General features: G+C 39.4%; 2 protein-coding genes and 1 pseudogene across 2 annotated transcripts in view; all 3 read left to right on the top strand.

Moving 5' to 3' along the window:
- LOC145906899 (ryncolin-1-like) overlaps positions 1-13,438 on the top strand; it is a 43,512-nt gene extending 30,074 nt beyond the window's left edge. Inside the window, exon 6 of the mRNA XM_082994361.1 lies at positions 13,258-13,438. Within this exon, the coding sequence (XP_082850487.1) occupies positions 13,258-13,438 (181 nt within the window). The remainder of the gene's footprint in view (positions 1-13,257) is intronic.
- Positions 1,509-3,216, top strand: LOC145906286 (microfibril-associated glycoprotein 4-like; annotated as a pseudogene).
- Positions 7,469-10,002, top strand: LOC145906284 (uncharacterized). Its single transcript, XM_082993702.1, has 8 exons — positions 7,469-7,566; positions 8,062-8,127; positions 8,189-8,242; positions 8,302-8,355; positions 8,415-8,468; positions 8,528-8,581; positions 8,929-9,041; positions 9,778-10,002. The coding sequence occupies exons 2-8, from the start codon at positions 8,100-8,102 to the stop codon at positions 10,000-10,002; spliced, it is 582 nt and encodes a 193-aa protein (XP_082849828.1). The 5' UTR covers positions 7,469-7,566; positions 8,062-8,099.
- Positions 13,439-16,021: the final 2,583 nt, after the last annotated feature.

The raw sequence follows: 16,021 nt of genomic DNA, 5'->3' as shown, positions 1-16,021 counted from the left end.
TGCTTTATGTTGATAATCCATGTAAATATAAACATTGATCCATCAGATTTGACAGTTCAGTTTGGCTTTCTCTGATAAAACCCAAAAATGCATTGACGCCAATTTACAGCGCCCAGTTTTCCCAATGAACAACCGCTGCACCCACGGCAGGGAATGTAGCACATCCACACCCTGGTGTCGAGCTTATCAGGCGCTTTAACGTTTCCGAAAGTCCAAAAACCTACCTTAAGAGTCCAATGGAAGAGATACGAATTTACAAGGGACTTCATCACAATATATTGTCATAACATTATGAACTGTTGTCATTTATACACAGACAAAACATGCTGATGATTGATAATAAATTTCCTGAACAAACATAGTGAACTTTTCAACCTCAACTTCGATCTAAAGCGGAGTTGCCACCACCGACTTGCAAAAAGTCTACGTCATATGGCTTACGGCTGAAGCCAGACATTGGAGCCACGCGGTTAACAGAAAACAAACGCAATGGCTCGTTTACAAAAAACGATAGATAAACATGAGGAAAGTTGGAACGCTTCAGATCTGGTGTAGATTCACAAATCGGGATCTGCGACCATAAAAGGAGAACATGCAGGAAAATCAAACATTGTAAATTAATTGGTGGCGCCCAATTTAAACAACTTCCAGCCATCCGACCTGAATGAAATTCTTTATTCTGTTGAACAAATTTCAAACCACCAATGACGTCAGTAAATAATATTAAGGGATAGTGCAGTGATTCCCTACCTTTTTTTGGTTTCATCCCATTTGGAGGTAAAACAAAGGTGCTCGCGTTCCATCTGGATTGCGGTCGCGCACAACCGGTTGGGAAACACTGGGTTAGTGGCATCGCAGCCAAGCTGGAACAACCATTTTCCTCGTCCCGTCATTGCGATATTTAAAAAAAAACAAGTTGCCGGTAATGTTTGAACTCACGACCTTGAGCTTATCAGGACCAACGATCTTCCGACTAAGCTGAGGTAGCTTACTTGTTTTGCGGGGTGTCCTTCACATACGGAGGGGAGCTCCACCACCGTTATCAGACAACACGTGAGTGTTATATGATATTGCATGACAAGCCAGGATCGTCCCACTGCGCAGTCTAATTTCGGATATATTTTGATTGATAAATAGATATTTCGACGAAAATTCCGTATAATTACTGCAGTTTGCCAGTATACCGAGACGTGGTAAAACTCACTTCACAAATCCGAGACATTTCTTCATTTGAGATTGGTTACGAAAACGCCTCAGGATATTTATCACTGTGAAACGTACCTGGCCAGTCGTGCAGAAAATCGTATACGAATTTAAAGCCGCAATCAACTAAAATGTTCATGAAACTGCAAGGAATCCATGAAGTAGAATTCCCCACCATAAAATGAAATGTCAGGTGTCAGATAACATCGCAGATAATTCTATAAAGCTGGGTATGTTACACATTATTGCCATTTCGCTTATGTTGTGTCAACGTTTCCAGAGACGATTTGCAAGACAATTATATGATGGCGTTGCAACGAACTATTTTGCTGGTGTTGTTTATTTCAAGTGTAAGAAGTCAGGTAAGTTTGGAATCATGCACAGTTAGCCTTCAATGTGGAAGCACTAATGGTTTGTTTCAATCAACTGGAATTCGAAATAATTCCCCAAAACTTCGAGGTCTACCTGGAAAGAGAGGTAAAATCAAATGCACAAATATATGCCTGTAGGGTTGTTTGATTCTAATTGAAACACGTTGCAATACCACGATGTATCAACAGTGATTTTTCATGCAAAAAATATTTAAGCATCGCCATCAACAGGATGTTAATTTTTATTTTAACAACAAGTATTTTTTTGTAGATCATTAACTTCACCATCAGTAAAGGACAAATAAGAAGTTTAAAATGTATGTTATCAGAGGAAATACATTCCGGAATGTATATATGTTTAGGTCCTCGTGGATTTCCAGGTCAGCGCGGGTTCAAAGGCGAATCTGCAGAACAATGCGAATGTGATGGAGTAATTCAACTTCAAACTGCCTTGCAACAACTTGAAGCGAGACTTAAAAGTGCAATCATGTTTATTACTGTAATAATTTCCTTGTTCTTTCTTTGAAAGCAACGTCTAATGTTTAACAGCTGCTCTCAACCAGACCACTTGTAGTGACGTCATGCCCAGACATGTAAACGACAAAGAGGGTGTTTACACGATTTACCCACTCACTGGAGGACGCAAGGGTGTCCAAGTGTTTTGGTGACAGATGGTGGTGGATGGCTGGTGAGTCGACAAATTACTTTAAATATGTAAATCCATCACTAGCATGTGATATATTACATTTTATACCACATTAAATGTTGGACATTCTTGTTCAGGTATTTCAGAAACGAGAAGATGGGTCTGAAAATTTCAATCGAGGTTGGAACGATTATGTGAATGGATTTGGAAAACTTGACGGAGAATTCTGGTTGGGTGAGAAAATGTTCAGTGGAGTGTCAGATATTATCATGCCTAAAACAATTTCTATTATTGATCAGGACTTGAGAAACTCCATCAGATAACCAGTAGTGGTGGTGAATATGAGATGAGAATTGATATGGAAGATTTCGAAGGAAATAAAACTTATGCTGTTTATGGGTAAATATAAGCAAACTAACTGGATCCAAACGAAGTTAATTTTGTTTCAGTCGTTTTTCAGTAGGAGAAGGAGGAGGTTACAGACTTAACTGGGAGAATTTCTCAGGTCCAGCAGGTAAGCGAACTACATGAAGTTTATTGAAGACATATTAGTTTGTCCATTTTAATCTGTTAAACCGAGTTTAATTTCCAAAGGCAATGGCATGAGACCATCTGGGAGAAACTTCGCCACCAAAGATAACGATCAAGACACTCATCCAGGAAACTGTGCAATGAGTTACAAAGGTGGCTGGTGGTTTACAATTTGTCACGCGGGAAACCCAAATGGTTTTTATTACGGAGGTCCATACGAATCTTATGCTGATGGTGTGGGCTGGTATCATTTCCGTGGTCACCATTATTCACTTAAAATTATTGAAATGAAAATCAGGAAGAAGTGATTGATATGTTTTTGTGTTAAAGTGATGTGTAAATATTAATTGTTGAACGATTTATCTGCGTAATCAAATTGTTTGAAAACTTTTCCGGATCTTTTTGCTATCATGAACTACAACCTTTGAGTCGATTTAACATTGGACGTTTGTTATAAATTTACCTTACATCACTTTCTCTTTATAGAAGTTTCTCTGTGGTGCAACTGCAAATTTATTAGTTACTGGACAATAAAATCCCCTTTCCATGACGTTAGCTTGATGCCAAATAAGCTGTTACATGTTTCATAATCATTGTGTTTTAATATAAAAGATGTTCACTAATCACACATGAATCATTCCAAATTTGCTGTAAATATCACAAAAAATGAGAAAAAAGTTTTTTTTTATATAAACTTAAATAATTATTCACCAGTAGTGAGCATTAAAGCAATCCTAAAACACTCATGAACAGCACAGCGAATCATATTTTCAACTCTACAACAAGCTATTTCGTTACGATGTGCTTACGATGTACGACGGAGTAGATCTCAATTCTACTCGATTGTTGCGTCGTTAAATTGACTTCTTTCGTCGTAAGCGGCGCCGCCGAATGCTTCTCTGACAGCGCTCCAACGCAGTGGGCATACAATTGCTCCGACGGTCGTAATCGTCGTGACGTAATGCCCTTACGACTCGCTTACGACTGCAGTGGGCATCCGCCCTAAGTGTGCTAAACCTCCAGTTTAAATAATGGAACATTTCCGCGTTTAGGTTAGGTGAGGCGAGGCAGGGTAGCTCTGCTCGATGCTGTACTGTGCTCACCTCAGTTCTTTGGTTTTGTGATTCGGTTCTGTTCAGTTTTTTTTCAATTAAAGTCAGGTTAGGAACACACAACAATTAGAACTCACGTGCGATCTTATGTCAAATGCGTTAATCAAATAGGATTTCCCGTCGATCATAAACAATTTGTTAATACTCGGCTAGAGGCTCATTTTTGGCATAATAGGTCGCAACAGTGTTCATCATCAGTGCCAAGAAAGGTCGCAACACTGGTCGATCATCATTCAATTTTTCATCGAAATGAAACGAGAAAGTTATGAAACTACGATTCGCTCTGATCCCAAGGAACACAGTAAGTCGTACAAACCGGTTATATTATCTTTGTGTGGAGAAACTAAGATCTTGTTGTCTGACGCGGTTTCCCAACTGCTGTGAATAAAGCGGGAAAGTCAAAACCATTGTTTAACAACTTTTGACGTCACTATTGACGCTTACTGAAAGCTTTGTACCAAAATGTCATTTATTTGACAACATGTATTATGACGTCATAACCTTTGCATAATGAAACGCCATAAATGGGCTTATGTAAGAGTTTGAATATTACAATGACAAACTCAAGGATAAAGATACTAGACCTCGTAGCGTAAGGCTTTGTTGGAAGCTAAATTACCCGAACCAAAAGCACGTCTGTAAACTTAATAACAATCAGTTTACGAGGAACCTCTGCAAAGCGCGGGGAAGGAGAACTTGCCACAACTACGCGCTGAGCTTAGAAGAACCAAGTTTGTGCTCGTGGTGGTGCTGGTGGTGCAGGGTCTTGTTATTGCAGCAGTTCTCGCTCTTGTAAGTGTCTTGTCATTAAGAAATTAGCGTAGCGTCAACATGCTATGGGTAAACGTAAGTTGGAGCGTAATAAATCAACCGTGTTCTTTGTGAAACGAGTTACATCAATCATGACCAATATAAAAGTTTCGTTTCTGTTTTGGGAGCTAACATAGATCTTGTACGCTTCCACTACTTGGGTAAATACGAATGGAAGGAATAAAACAATGTTTGAAACAAAGTGTTTCTGATTACATTCAGTTGGTTTATATTTTATAAATTATGAAAAATCGATTTCTCCTACAGCAGTGATTCCCAACCTTTTTGTCGTACCTCATGGAGGTGAAACAATTTCGACGCTTACCACCTAGTTGAGTGTTACAAAGTAACCTAAGGGATGGAGTAAGAAACATTTTAAGAACACTTGCGATTTTTTAAATTCGAACTATATCCGCAAATTACAAAAATGTGTTAACTAGGACTGGCCTAGATATCTACTTAATCACCAATCAATTTTTTTTTTGAATATATATATTTCGCCTATGTGGCATCCTCAGTATTCTAAAAACAACAACAGTAATCGTAGTAATTAGTATCAATGGCACATATCAAGACTAACACACACTTAGCCTCCAGACCGCAATCCTGTACCAAACCAAATAAAAACACACAAGCACACCAGCAGTTGAACGGTAGCAACAAAAAACGTTGTTGCGTCAGTGGTTTGCTCGCGGGGCAAAGATAACCTTTTCAGGCATCACACCAGTGGCTGGATGGATTAGAACGGTTTAAAGATTAAAATATAAATAGAAAATGTAAAAAAAGTTAAAAATAAAAACAATAAGAAAACGTTGTGTTTATCGTATCCTGGGCAACACCATGCGTTGAATGTTAATTGTTGCATTGGTTATGGCCTGCCATTTCGACTTGCATACGTCAACTGTTCTGCAGCAAGGTTGTTCGACAAATGTTACGAAGTAGCATTTATCCAGGCTAGGCTTTGTGCTTAGCACCGTGTTGTACTTGCTGACGTAATGTCCAAAAATGTGTTTGCGTACCACCTGGAATGGCACAGCCTACCACTGGTGGCACGCATGCTACCGGTTGGGAAACACTGGCCTACAGCATACGCATCATCAATTTCTGCAAATCAAATGCATTAAAACACTCGATGCTACATGTACCTAAAATAAGCCAACAAATAAAAATAAAACTGAAATGGTGAGCAGAATGTCCCCTACCACTGCATCTACACAACTGCAAACTTCACACCAGTGCAAGACCCGCTAAAATGAGCAACATTAAAAACAACGGTAAAAGATGTACTCCATCCATAAAACACAACACCAAACAAAACTGCCAGCAACTGCTTTTTTAAATGTTAATTGAAACTTGGGTACGGTTGCCAGTCCTTTGGCCCCAGGCTGTTCCACCAATACCACCGAAAAACAACTTAAAATGCTTCGGCGCGTTCCTGCTGGTGGGTGCGCGTTTGCGAAATGGTGGCGCAGAGCCGTCTTATCGTTGCTTTCCAATTTGCCTTTGGTTGAATTCCAATCTGTGTTGTGTCCATCTTGTTGAAAATTTGTTTTTGGTTTGGCCAACGTATTGTTCTTTTAGTGTGAGCTGGATAACATGAGGATATGCTGTACCCCAAGCAATTATTTGACCACGTTCGTGCCTCTGCGATACTCGTAACAATGACTTTCTTGGAGAATTTCCTGCATTTGTTCTCAAGGCTTTGGAGGAAGTGGCCCTGTTGAGGCGGCGCAAGCGGCATGCTTTACCGAGGACAATCAACTTGTTCTCCAAACGGATTGCAACGACCCTCCTGGTAGCTACCCTTGTGGGCGGTTCGCATTGGGCGGTCACCAAGGTAACTACATATCCATGGTTAATGAAACGCCAACATTAACAACAATAGCAGGCAAACAATATAAACTGCTGCAACATGTAACTTGTGCGAATTTCAGCATTTATGTTGCGACGTGCACAACATGTCATGAACAATACGTTAGCCAAAACCACAAGTTGGACACAACACAGATTGGAATTCAACCAAAAGTAAGTTGGGAAGCAACGACAAGACGGCTTTGCGCCACCATTTTGCAAACGCGCACCCACCGGCAGGTACGCGCCTAAGCATTTTAAGTTGTTTTCCGGTGGTATTTGTGGAACAGCCTGGGGCCAAAGGAAAGGAAACCGTACCCAAGTTTCAACAAACTAAAAAATAAAGTTTTGTTTGGTGTTGTGTTTTATGGATGGAGTACATCTTTTATCATTGTTTTTAATGTTGCTCATGTTAGCGGGTCTTGCACTGGTGTGAAGTTTGCAGTTGTGTAGATGCAGTGGTAGGGGAAATTCTGCTCACCATTTCAGTTTTATTTTTATTTGTTGGCTTATTTTAGGTACTTCGAGTGCTTTAATGCAGAAACTGATGATGACGTATGCTGTAGGCGAAATCGATTTTTCACAATTTTTAAAAAATAAACCAACTGACGGTAATCAGAAACACTTTGTTTCAAACGTTTCCTATCGGATAATTGCTGTCGTGTTTTAAGACTGTGCAACATCAGGGGCTAGATTCTGTTCATTTTAGAGATCACGGAATAAAACAAAATATTTTTCAGGGTTTGATTCAGATCTTCGTGACCAATGGTAGGAAAATATGAGAATTTATGAGATTGTGAAAGCTGACACTTAAATACACAGGAAGTTATAATTACTTTAAACAAAGAATTAAATATTACCGGTTTTGTAATAAAACAAAGAATTAAATATTACCGGTTTTGTAATAAAACAAAGAATTAAATATCACCGGTTTTGTTATAAAAATATTTCCCTTTTTCGTTAACGATTGCACTTTCAGGTCAACTTACGAACAAGTTGCAGGAAATTCAAACCCAACAGACTGACCTGGTGGATATTCAAAGTATATTATCTTTCTATAGCGCCACCTTTTGGCCTTATCATCGCCACCTAGTGATTACTAGTACAGCTATCCAGTTACTGACTACATTAATGACCTTTGTGTATTGAGTATATCTTACAACTTAACTAATACCAGCAAAAAAAATACAACCGAACCATACTAAGAAAACCCGGTGAAGTTTTTTTACACTTGTGCAAAATTACATGTGAGTGCAGGAAACCGATGAAAACAAAGGGATAGAAGGGGTGTGTTGCGTGCATAAACAACACAGATAATCAAACAAAACGTGGAGAAAAGTATCAATATGTGGTTTTCCTCCATACGATGTTGGGAAAAAATTATGTTGTATTTTTTGAGAAGGTCCGCACAGTAAATAACAAAAGGCACTTTATTAATTTCGGTGAATAACACAAAGACGCACTGACCTGGACTGGTCTAAAAAGTAGCTTGTTTTGTTTCTTAAGAGTTATATCAGAAAAACATGCATGTTTCCAGGCCAACTTAAAAAAGACAAAAACCAAACGATCCAAGAAATGCAGACCGATTACATTGGAGTTCATGGTAACAAGGGTAATGTTAGTGACGTAAAACATGTCAACGTTAACGTAAGTTTTGTTGGCAGAGTTTTCGAACAGAGTGGATCAACTGCAGAGTGAACAGAACCGCACATCCAACAGTTAAGTTCATGCACTTAACATTCAATGTCAACTCACACATCGAACATTGTATTCACAGAGTTGTCGAACAGAGTGGCTCAACTGCAGAGTGAGCAGAACCGCACATCTAACAGTTAAGTTCATGCACTTAACATTCAATGTCCACTCACACATCGAACATTTTATTCACAGAGTTGTCGAACAGAGTGGATCAACTGCAAAGTGAGCAGAACCGCAAATCTAACAGTTAAGTTCATGCACTTAACATTCAATGTCCACTCACACATCGAACATTATATTCACAGAGTTGTCGAACAGAGTGGATCAACTGCAAGGTCAACTGAGTGACACTTCCAACAGTTGAGTTTTACTTTGTTTAAATGTAAATCTCACATATGTGTCAAATTCTGAAAACCTTTGCCCGTAAGTCACGTCATTACTCGCTTCTGCCCCTAGTGGTGTAGGTTGGTGAGATATCTACACCACTAGGGGCAAAAGCGAGTCATGACGTGAGTTACGGGCAAAGGTATTGGCATACCCAACATATACGTCATCACGTGCGAATCGGAGAGGGTTCCATATCAGAGAGTATATTCTGGTCATAATCCAGGTCGTGCAAATATTGTGTGGTTTTCACCGCCTACTTGCTTGTAAATGAGTTTACCTCAATACTTCTACCAATCTGATGAGTTTTAACCGTCTGCAGATCTCTGGAATCTCATATATTCTGTTTCACGGGATTCCTGTAAGACTTCAGATCTTAAAGGTCGCCAATATATCAGATCGGGAGAAGAAGTTTACTGTGAAGATGGATGGCAGGTATTCATACTGTGGTAAATATCACTAACACAGGGGTGGGCAATCCCTGGCACCAGCGCTAAGTTGGTTAAGTGAGGTGAATATACACGCCAAGTAATTTCCGATTTCACACTACAATATTTAACCATACGCCCGGGATTGTGTTGTTTATAAAGGTCAGGAAATTACACACCAAAGTGAAAAGTCATACATTGACATGAAGGTCATCTAACTTTTTTGGACCAATTCACCGAAAATCAGTGTCAAGTGTTTTACTTGGGGATCTATCAACAGAATTTTGGATGGGTTTGTATTCCAATAAAGCAATCCTTAACCAAGTACAAATGTTGCAAAACTTTGAATAATGGTTTGTTTTAGTTTAAAATGTACCGCTGGCATAAAATATACGTGCTGTATTTTATGACGTTTCGTCTGCCATGCGGCGAGACTTCATCAGGTTTTGATGCCGCAATTTCAAAGTAAACTACACTAAAACATTCAGGGGCACAAAAAAAGAAAAAAGGACACGTTGACACCGCTTGTCAGATCACGTGACAGAGGCAAAACACGAAACACTGCGGGAGGCGCAACAGTTACAACAAATTGTTATAAACTGCAGGAAAGTAAACACATTGTTCCTTGTCGTTGACGCATCCGCTGTTTTTGTGAATGTGAAGCGACTCAAGAATGCTAAAATAATCGCTCCTTTTGTTGGGCAATAGTCCGCACCATGTGAAAAACTCACTCGAGTTTGCAGTCGAGGTACGGAGCTTACGAGTGGAGCAACATGACAGCATGGTATCCTTTGATGTGGTGTCATTGTTCACCAATGTACCGGTATCCCTATCAATCACCACTGTTATGGCACGCTCAAAATATACTGGCAATAACCCGTAAGGATGAAACGCGCACTAGCGGAGCAGTTCTTATTCCCTTCGTCCCTGGCCTTGACGAAACATTGCCAAGATTGATGTCGGATTAGGCATTAAAATCTATACCAAGCCCCATACAACTATTGGCAATGTAATTTCACGACCCATTGCTACGGAGGCTTCCGAGCCAAAGGGAATGGTCTGTTTAATACCATGCAAGTAATGCGATGGTATTTACATCGGCGAAACTAAAAGGGCCTTTAAGACGCGACTGAAAGAGCATCGCCGTGATGTCGCATCGAAAAATGCCAGCAAGACTGCGTTGGCCAAGCATGCGGTGACACTGCGACACGAAGTTGCCTTCGATAAAGCCCTTTCCAAGTTCTGGAAAAGTAGTTGGACCACACCAAGCGGCTCTTTCTTGAGTCGTTTCACATTCACAAAAACAGTGGATGCGTCAACGACAAAGAACAATGTGTCTACTTTCCGGCAGTTTATAACAATTTGTTGCAACTGTTGCGCCTCCCGCAGTGTTTCGTGTTTTGCCTCTGCCATGTGATCTGACAAGCGGTGTCAACGTGTCCTTTTTTCTTTTTTGTGCCCCTAAATGTTTTAGTGTAGTTTACTTTGAAATTGCGGCATCAATACCTGATGAAGTCTCGCTGAATGACAGACGGAACGTCGTAAAAACAGAGCACGTATATTTTATGCCAGAAGAGCGGTACATTTTAAATTGCAATATTCCTGTGGCAGCAACAGGAGTTCCAGCTTTGTTTTAGGTTGAATACATTTACTGAACACATTGTTTTTACTTGTACACACCCAGTTAAATATACAGGCCAACCAAGCAAAACGTTTGAAGTACGCTTCGTAACAATCCTAGAGTCACTATAACAGTATCAGTTAATTCAATTTAAATTCCAGTGTTTTCAGCAATATTATTACAACCAACAAATTTTATCAGGTTTGGAGAAACTGCATCAAATCACCAGTGCGTCCACTAGATGTCGCCTTCGTGTTGAACTTCAGGATTTTTCCGGAGGTCAAGGATTTGCCGAGTATAGGTAAGACTATGACGTGTTTAACGTTTTCAATTTAATGCCATTGTTCCAACGATGATTTACCTGATGCTGCCAGGTCGTCATAACTAACAAAATCTTAAAAGTCATTAGGGAAATACCCTCCTTATTACGTCAGATTCACAAAATTCGGGTTTTAAGTTTGAAGCAACACAGAATATTCTTGCTGTGTTTCAATGCATTTACTCGGTTTGGAATAATTATGAAAACAAAAAGTTTAGATACCGCACACACATAGGGATGGTAATCAACTCGTAACGACCCCACATCACCGCTTTTGAGGTTTGCGCGATCGCTTGGTCGCGGATTGCCAGGACCGAGCTCAGTGGGGCTCGGATTGGGTCGAACGTCACCTTTTTGCGCAGTTCAAGCGAAAATGACCACGGTCAAACCGTTTGACAATTGATGACAGCAATCCAGTGAATATTAGTGCTGTCTCCCGCATCGATATATGGGATGAAAATGATTATTATATTCTCCATCTAACACCCATGCATAATCCAGTGTTTGAAATTTCGATTTTCTGCCCAACATGCTCGGCCCCCAATGTTTTGAATGAGGCAACAAAAATCCCGTAATCGCGACGTGTAAGACGCTAGCGCAACTTGATTGTCAGTGTATAAGTTGTATAGTGTAAACACTCTTTGTTCTCTTTGCCCACCCCTGGGTTAGCTGCTGGTCGTTGCGTGGTTGATTGGATATTGTTGGGTCTCTATGCAGAAAATGGGTGCATTGGCCTGCAGAGTTAATTCCTTAGGCCAGTGGTTCTTATCTGATGGGAAATTTAAAGGTTGTAGGTCAGTGTTTCTCAAACTTTTTCCAATCACGTACCGCTCATTTGTTTTTTAATACACTGCATACCACCGTATTACTATATCATAACTGTTATGACATAACACCAATGAATAACAATTTAGCCAATATCTGCTTGGTTTTCTTTATTGTGCATTTGTGACGCAATAGTATCAACGTGAAATTGTTGCACAGTTGAATACACGATGTCAGAATTACTTCAACAGTGCGATGCACAATAAAGAAAACCGACATCATGTATTTGCAGCGGTTTTGGCTTCTGCAAAGTGCGGCAAATTATATAGAGTAGACTAAATCGCGTACCACTTGAAAAGCTCTCGCGTACCACTAGTGGTACGCGTACCACAGTTTGATGACCACTGTTGTAGGTGGATAATTAGTCGGCACCGAAATACACAAAAATAGTCGGAAAAGAAATATGATATGTATTCACTGTGTGTTGTACACTTATTGGTAATTGGTAATGCCATGCGGTAGAAAAAGTTAAAAAAGTATAACAGATATAGCGAAAATACAATAACTAAATTCTTAGTTAAAAAATGTAAATACCAGTGGGAAATAAGGATTCCGTTTACACTGGAAGTGGGAAATGACATAAAAAAGGTTAAGAACCACTTAAAAAAGGTTAAGGAAAATCTGTTGCCCAGACGAGTTTATGCGGTCGTTGTTGCCCAAGCCCTTGTGGTAAAATCTTGTACTGACCTTTGCCAAAACGTTGCATCTTGACTGGAAAGTTAGATTTATCCGCTTTGTTCTTCAGCTACAATAAAGCCTCCTTGTAATCCTCCAGTCGTTTGTGAACTTAAAGTTGAAAAATATCTGGGTTTCCTTCTCAAAACTACTAATCCCACTCTGTGTTTATTGCTTAGTTGACAAATAATTATCCCACACAACACAACACAATGTATGACACATGTCGTTTATTACGTCATAAAAGGTTTTATGTTTAACAATCATTTCCATGAGCAACAAACCAATGTAAGCGGATTGATTTAAAACAACAAATTATCCGTTGTTATTTAAATTACTTTGCATTAAATTAAACATTATGACATTGTTGTTTTCAGTACTTTCAGCATTGGCGATGAAGGAAGTTCTTACACAATTACTATATCCGGATATTCGGGGAATATCGGAGATGCCATGGTTGGATTCCACAGTCTAAACGGGATGAGATTTTCAACACGCAACAGAGACAATGATGAGTGAGTAATAATGATACAACGTGTCTGATTATATTTCTGTTTTACTAACGAAGTAAATCTAGTTGTTTTAAAAAAGATAAAATGCATTTCCTCAAATTAGTTGATTTTCGTTGACAAAGTTAACCGCCTACCCCAAATCAACAATTCTTCAAATCAATTGCTCTGAAACAGGGGGTTGCGTTAAAGTTTTAGTTAAGCACAAGTTTTAACTGAGTTTAAATAAGTTGTAACACAGAGTTGTTGACAACCGACTTAATTATAATTGCAGGTATGCAGCTAATTGTGCTGTGTATTTTGGTGGAGCTTGGTGGCATTTTCAGTGTTCTCGTGCCACCCTCAATGGTCCGTGGTCGAGAACTTCTCCTGGTAGCAACACTATGAGTTGGTATACATGGAAAAACTCATATGGCGGAATAATGAGTTCTAAGATGAAAGTGAAATGCGAGTAAATATTGGGGAGGTTTAAGTGACGAAAATTAACATTGCGTCGTTAGTTACCATAGCAACGTTGTGTTGATTTACAATTATTGACAGACATTGTAAATACTTTTTCCAGTTTTGATAAAGGCTTGAAATCGTAAATAACACGAAAGCAATTATACCAAACCGAATTTATTTCACAAATCCTTACAATTTTTGTGATAAAAGCGAACTTCACCTTTCTGCATGTTTGTTATTATCATGGTATTTGTAGGGCGTTACTTAAAACGTCTACACAAATAATAACACTGACGTATATCTGACTCCTGATAAAAAGGCTGCTATCAAACCCACAGTCAATCGATCAGTTTAATACATAATAAACAAGCGCACGAGGATTAACAATAACACGTTACAAACCACGCGTACAAAAAGTTTCTGTCCTATATGTCCTTTGTCCTCTGTCCCTTCGTATCTTTTTTACGCCAAGGCATGTGACCTATACAGAAAATACATGCCGGGTTATTTGAGTTCGGATTACCACGTGACTCATTTGAAAAGGCGGCTTGTTGCTAGAAGTGTCAACGAACGAATAGCACGTTCGCCGTAAATGAGTTGAACTTGGTTTACAGCGTGATTATTATCCGACGTTAATAAAAAACGGTTGATGCCAGAAAAATGCAACATAATAATTGCAATTATGACGTCGACACTACTTATTATTACATTTTGTGTGTTTCGGATGTCACTTCTTCCATAGAATTATGTCAACGTGTCAATTAGATATTGACAACATATTCCGTTTTATCATTCCTTGTATATCATGTCGTTGTTGTAATATCGCATGCAACCGTTTCCATGCTTTATGTTGATAATCCATGTAGATATAAACATTGATCCATCAGATTTGACAGTTGATTTCTGATTCGAGGATGTCAGTAAATTTGATTCAGTTCAGTTTGGCTTTCTCTGATAAACCCCAAAAATGCAGTCACGCCAATTCACCGCTAATATTTACAGAAATGTGCGGATATCGCGGCGCCATTTCTCCGACTTATGGGAAAGGTTTAATGTGAGGGTAAATTGTGTAACAAGGTTTCTTGTCAACACCCAGGTCCTCATTGCAGCCCAAATGATGACGTCACGGCCGTGGGCCTTCGAGTGGCGTCTGTCACGTGTTTTATTTGTGTTGTTGTTTTTGTCTGTTCAGTTACCTGCCTACCTCTGCGCACACCTTGCTGCAACTCATTCTTACTTGGCACTGGTGATGAACACAGTGGTGTTTGAAACGTTTGCTTCGGCATGAGTAGCATACTAGCTTTGGCTTTCCTTTTCAAATCATTTTCTTGTCACCTCCCAAGGTTAGACCTTATAAACTCTTGTGTAATAACCAAACTTAACACAGCAATTTGTGGAGGACACAGACGCGTCTGATGCGTCTGCCGGTTGCATTCCATGGCAGAATGTAGATGGCATTGAGAGAGTGAAGTTTTGTAGAATTGATTCCTGAACCCGAAATAAATTACTCGATAAATAGAATTTCCAGCCACCAAACACCAAGGGTCATGATGTCAGTTTCAGGCCATGTTAAAAACCAGAATTTTCCGACAAGATCTCAAAATATGAATTTCTTTTCGATCCCAATTCAGGGTTTGTTTCTTTTTCAAAACCGAACGACAGTGAAACAATAGCAGTAAGTGGAACGTAACAATAAGCAATTGTGACATCACAGGCCTCAACTGGCTTGCCGCAGACATACAAGGAACTGTGTTTATAAAACAACCAAATCGAACATGCAATAAATTCATGCAAATGTACAATAAATAATATTAGACAGATAACAATGTTAAAAGATAGGCAGTCTAAGGATAAAAGAGTTAACAACAATCGGTACGAAAGCGGTTGGAATATTTCATGTTACGTGGTGACGTCGTCGTATTGATGACGTTATTTAGATGTTAAAATTAAGCGGAAACAAATGTTTTGGGTGTGGTTCATGATTGCGGCGAAAAATTGTGAAATAATTTTGAAATTACAAATCACAAGTTGAAATGCCATGAGTGAGACTGACAACTTTATCGCTGGTAGTGATTTCTATGGTTATGGAATTTGGTTTCCCGAAAACAAAAAGACAGAAAAGATCACCAAGTGCTTCAGGACAAGAAAGAATATGACTAGCGAAAAAAACATGTGAAAGTGGCAAAACAGATAAAAATCGTCACTGCAAGGTTTAAACACTGGAGCGGAGTATTGAGAGTGGGTGTAAGCGTGTATGCCGAAACTATAAGATACATGATCCTGTAAATAAACCTTACTGGACGTGAAAGACTTGGAACATCTCGCGAGCTCGTTCGGGTATAGCGACACCCTGGTTAACTCTGTGGATCCTCCCAACCGACGAAAGTTTTTGCTTAGTAATGTCACAAAAACATGCATCGGCGAAGGTAATATTGTGTGGTAATGTGGAAGCCATTGATATAGATCGCTGTGGTCCATATGGTGATCCTGTGGAAAACCCCTGATTTTAACATTCAAGTTTGTGGCTAGAACGACAAATACTAAAGTTTCGTTAAAATCTGAACGCAATAAAAGTGCTCGGTGTCAACTTTCAA

Source organism: Ascidia mentula, chromosome 6 (assembly GCF_947561715.1).
Source record: "Ascidia mentula chromosome 6, kaAscMent1.1, whole genome shotgun sequence".
Lineage (NCBI taxonomy): Eukaryota > Metazoa > Chordata > Ascidiacea > Phlebobranchia > Ascidiidae > Ascidia > Ascidia mentula.
This window is presented reverse-complemented; position numbering and strand designations above follow the sequence as displayed.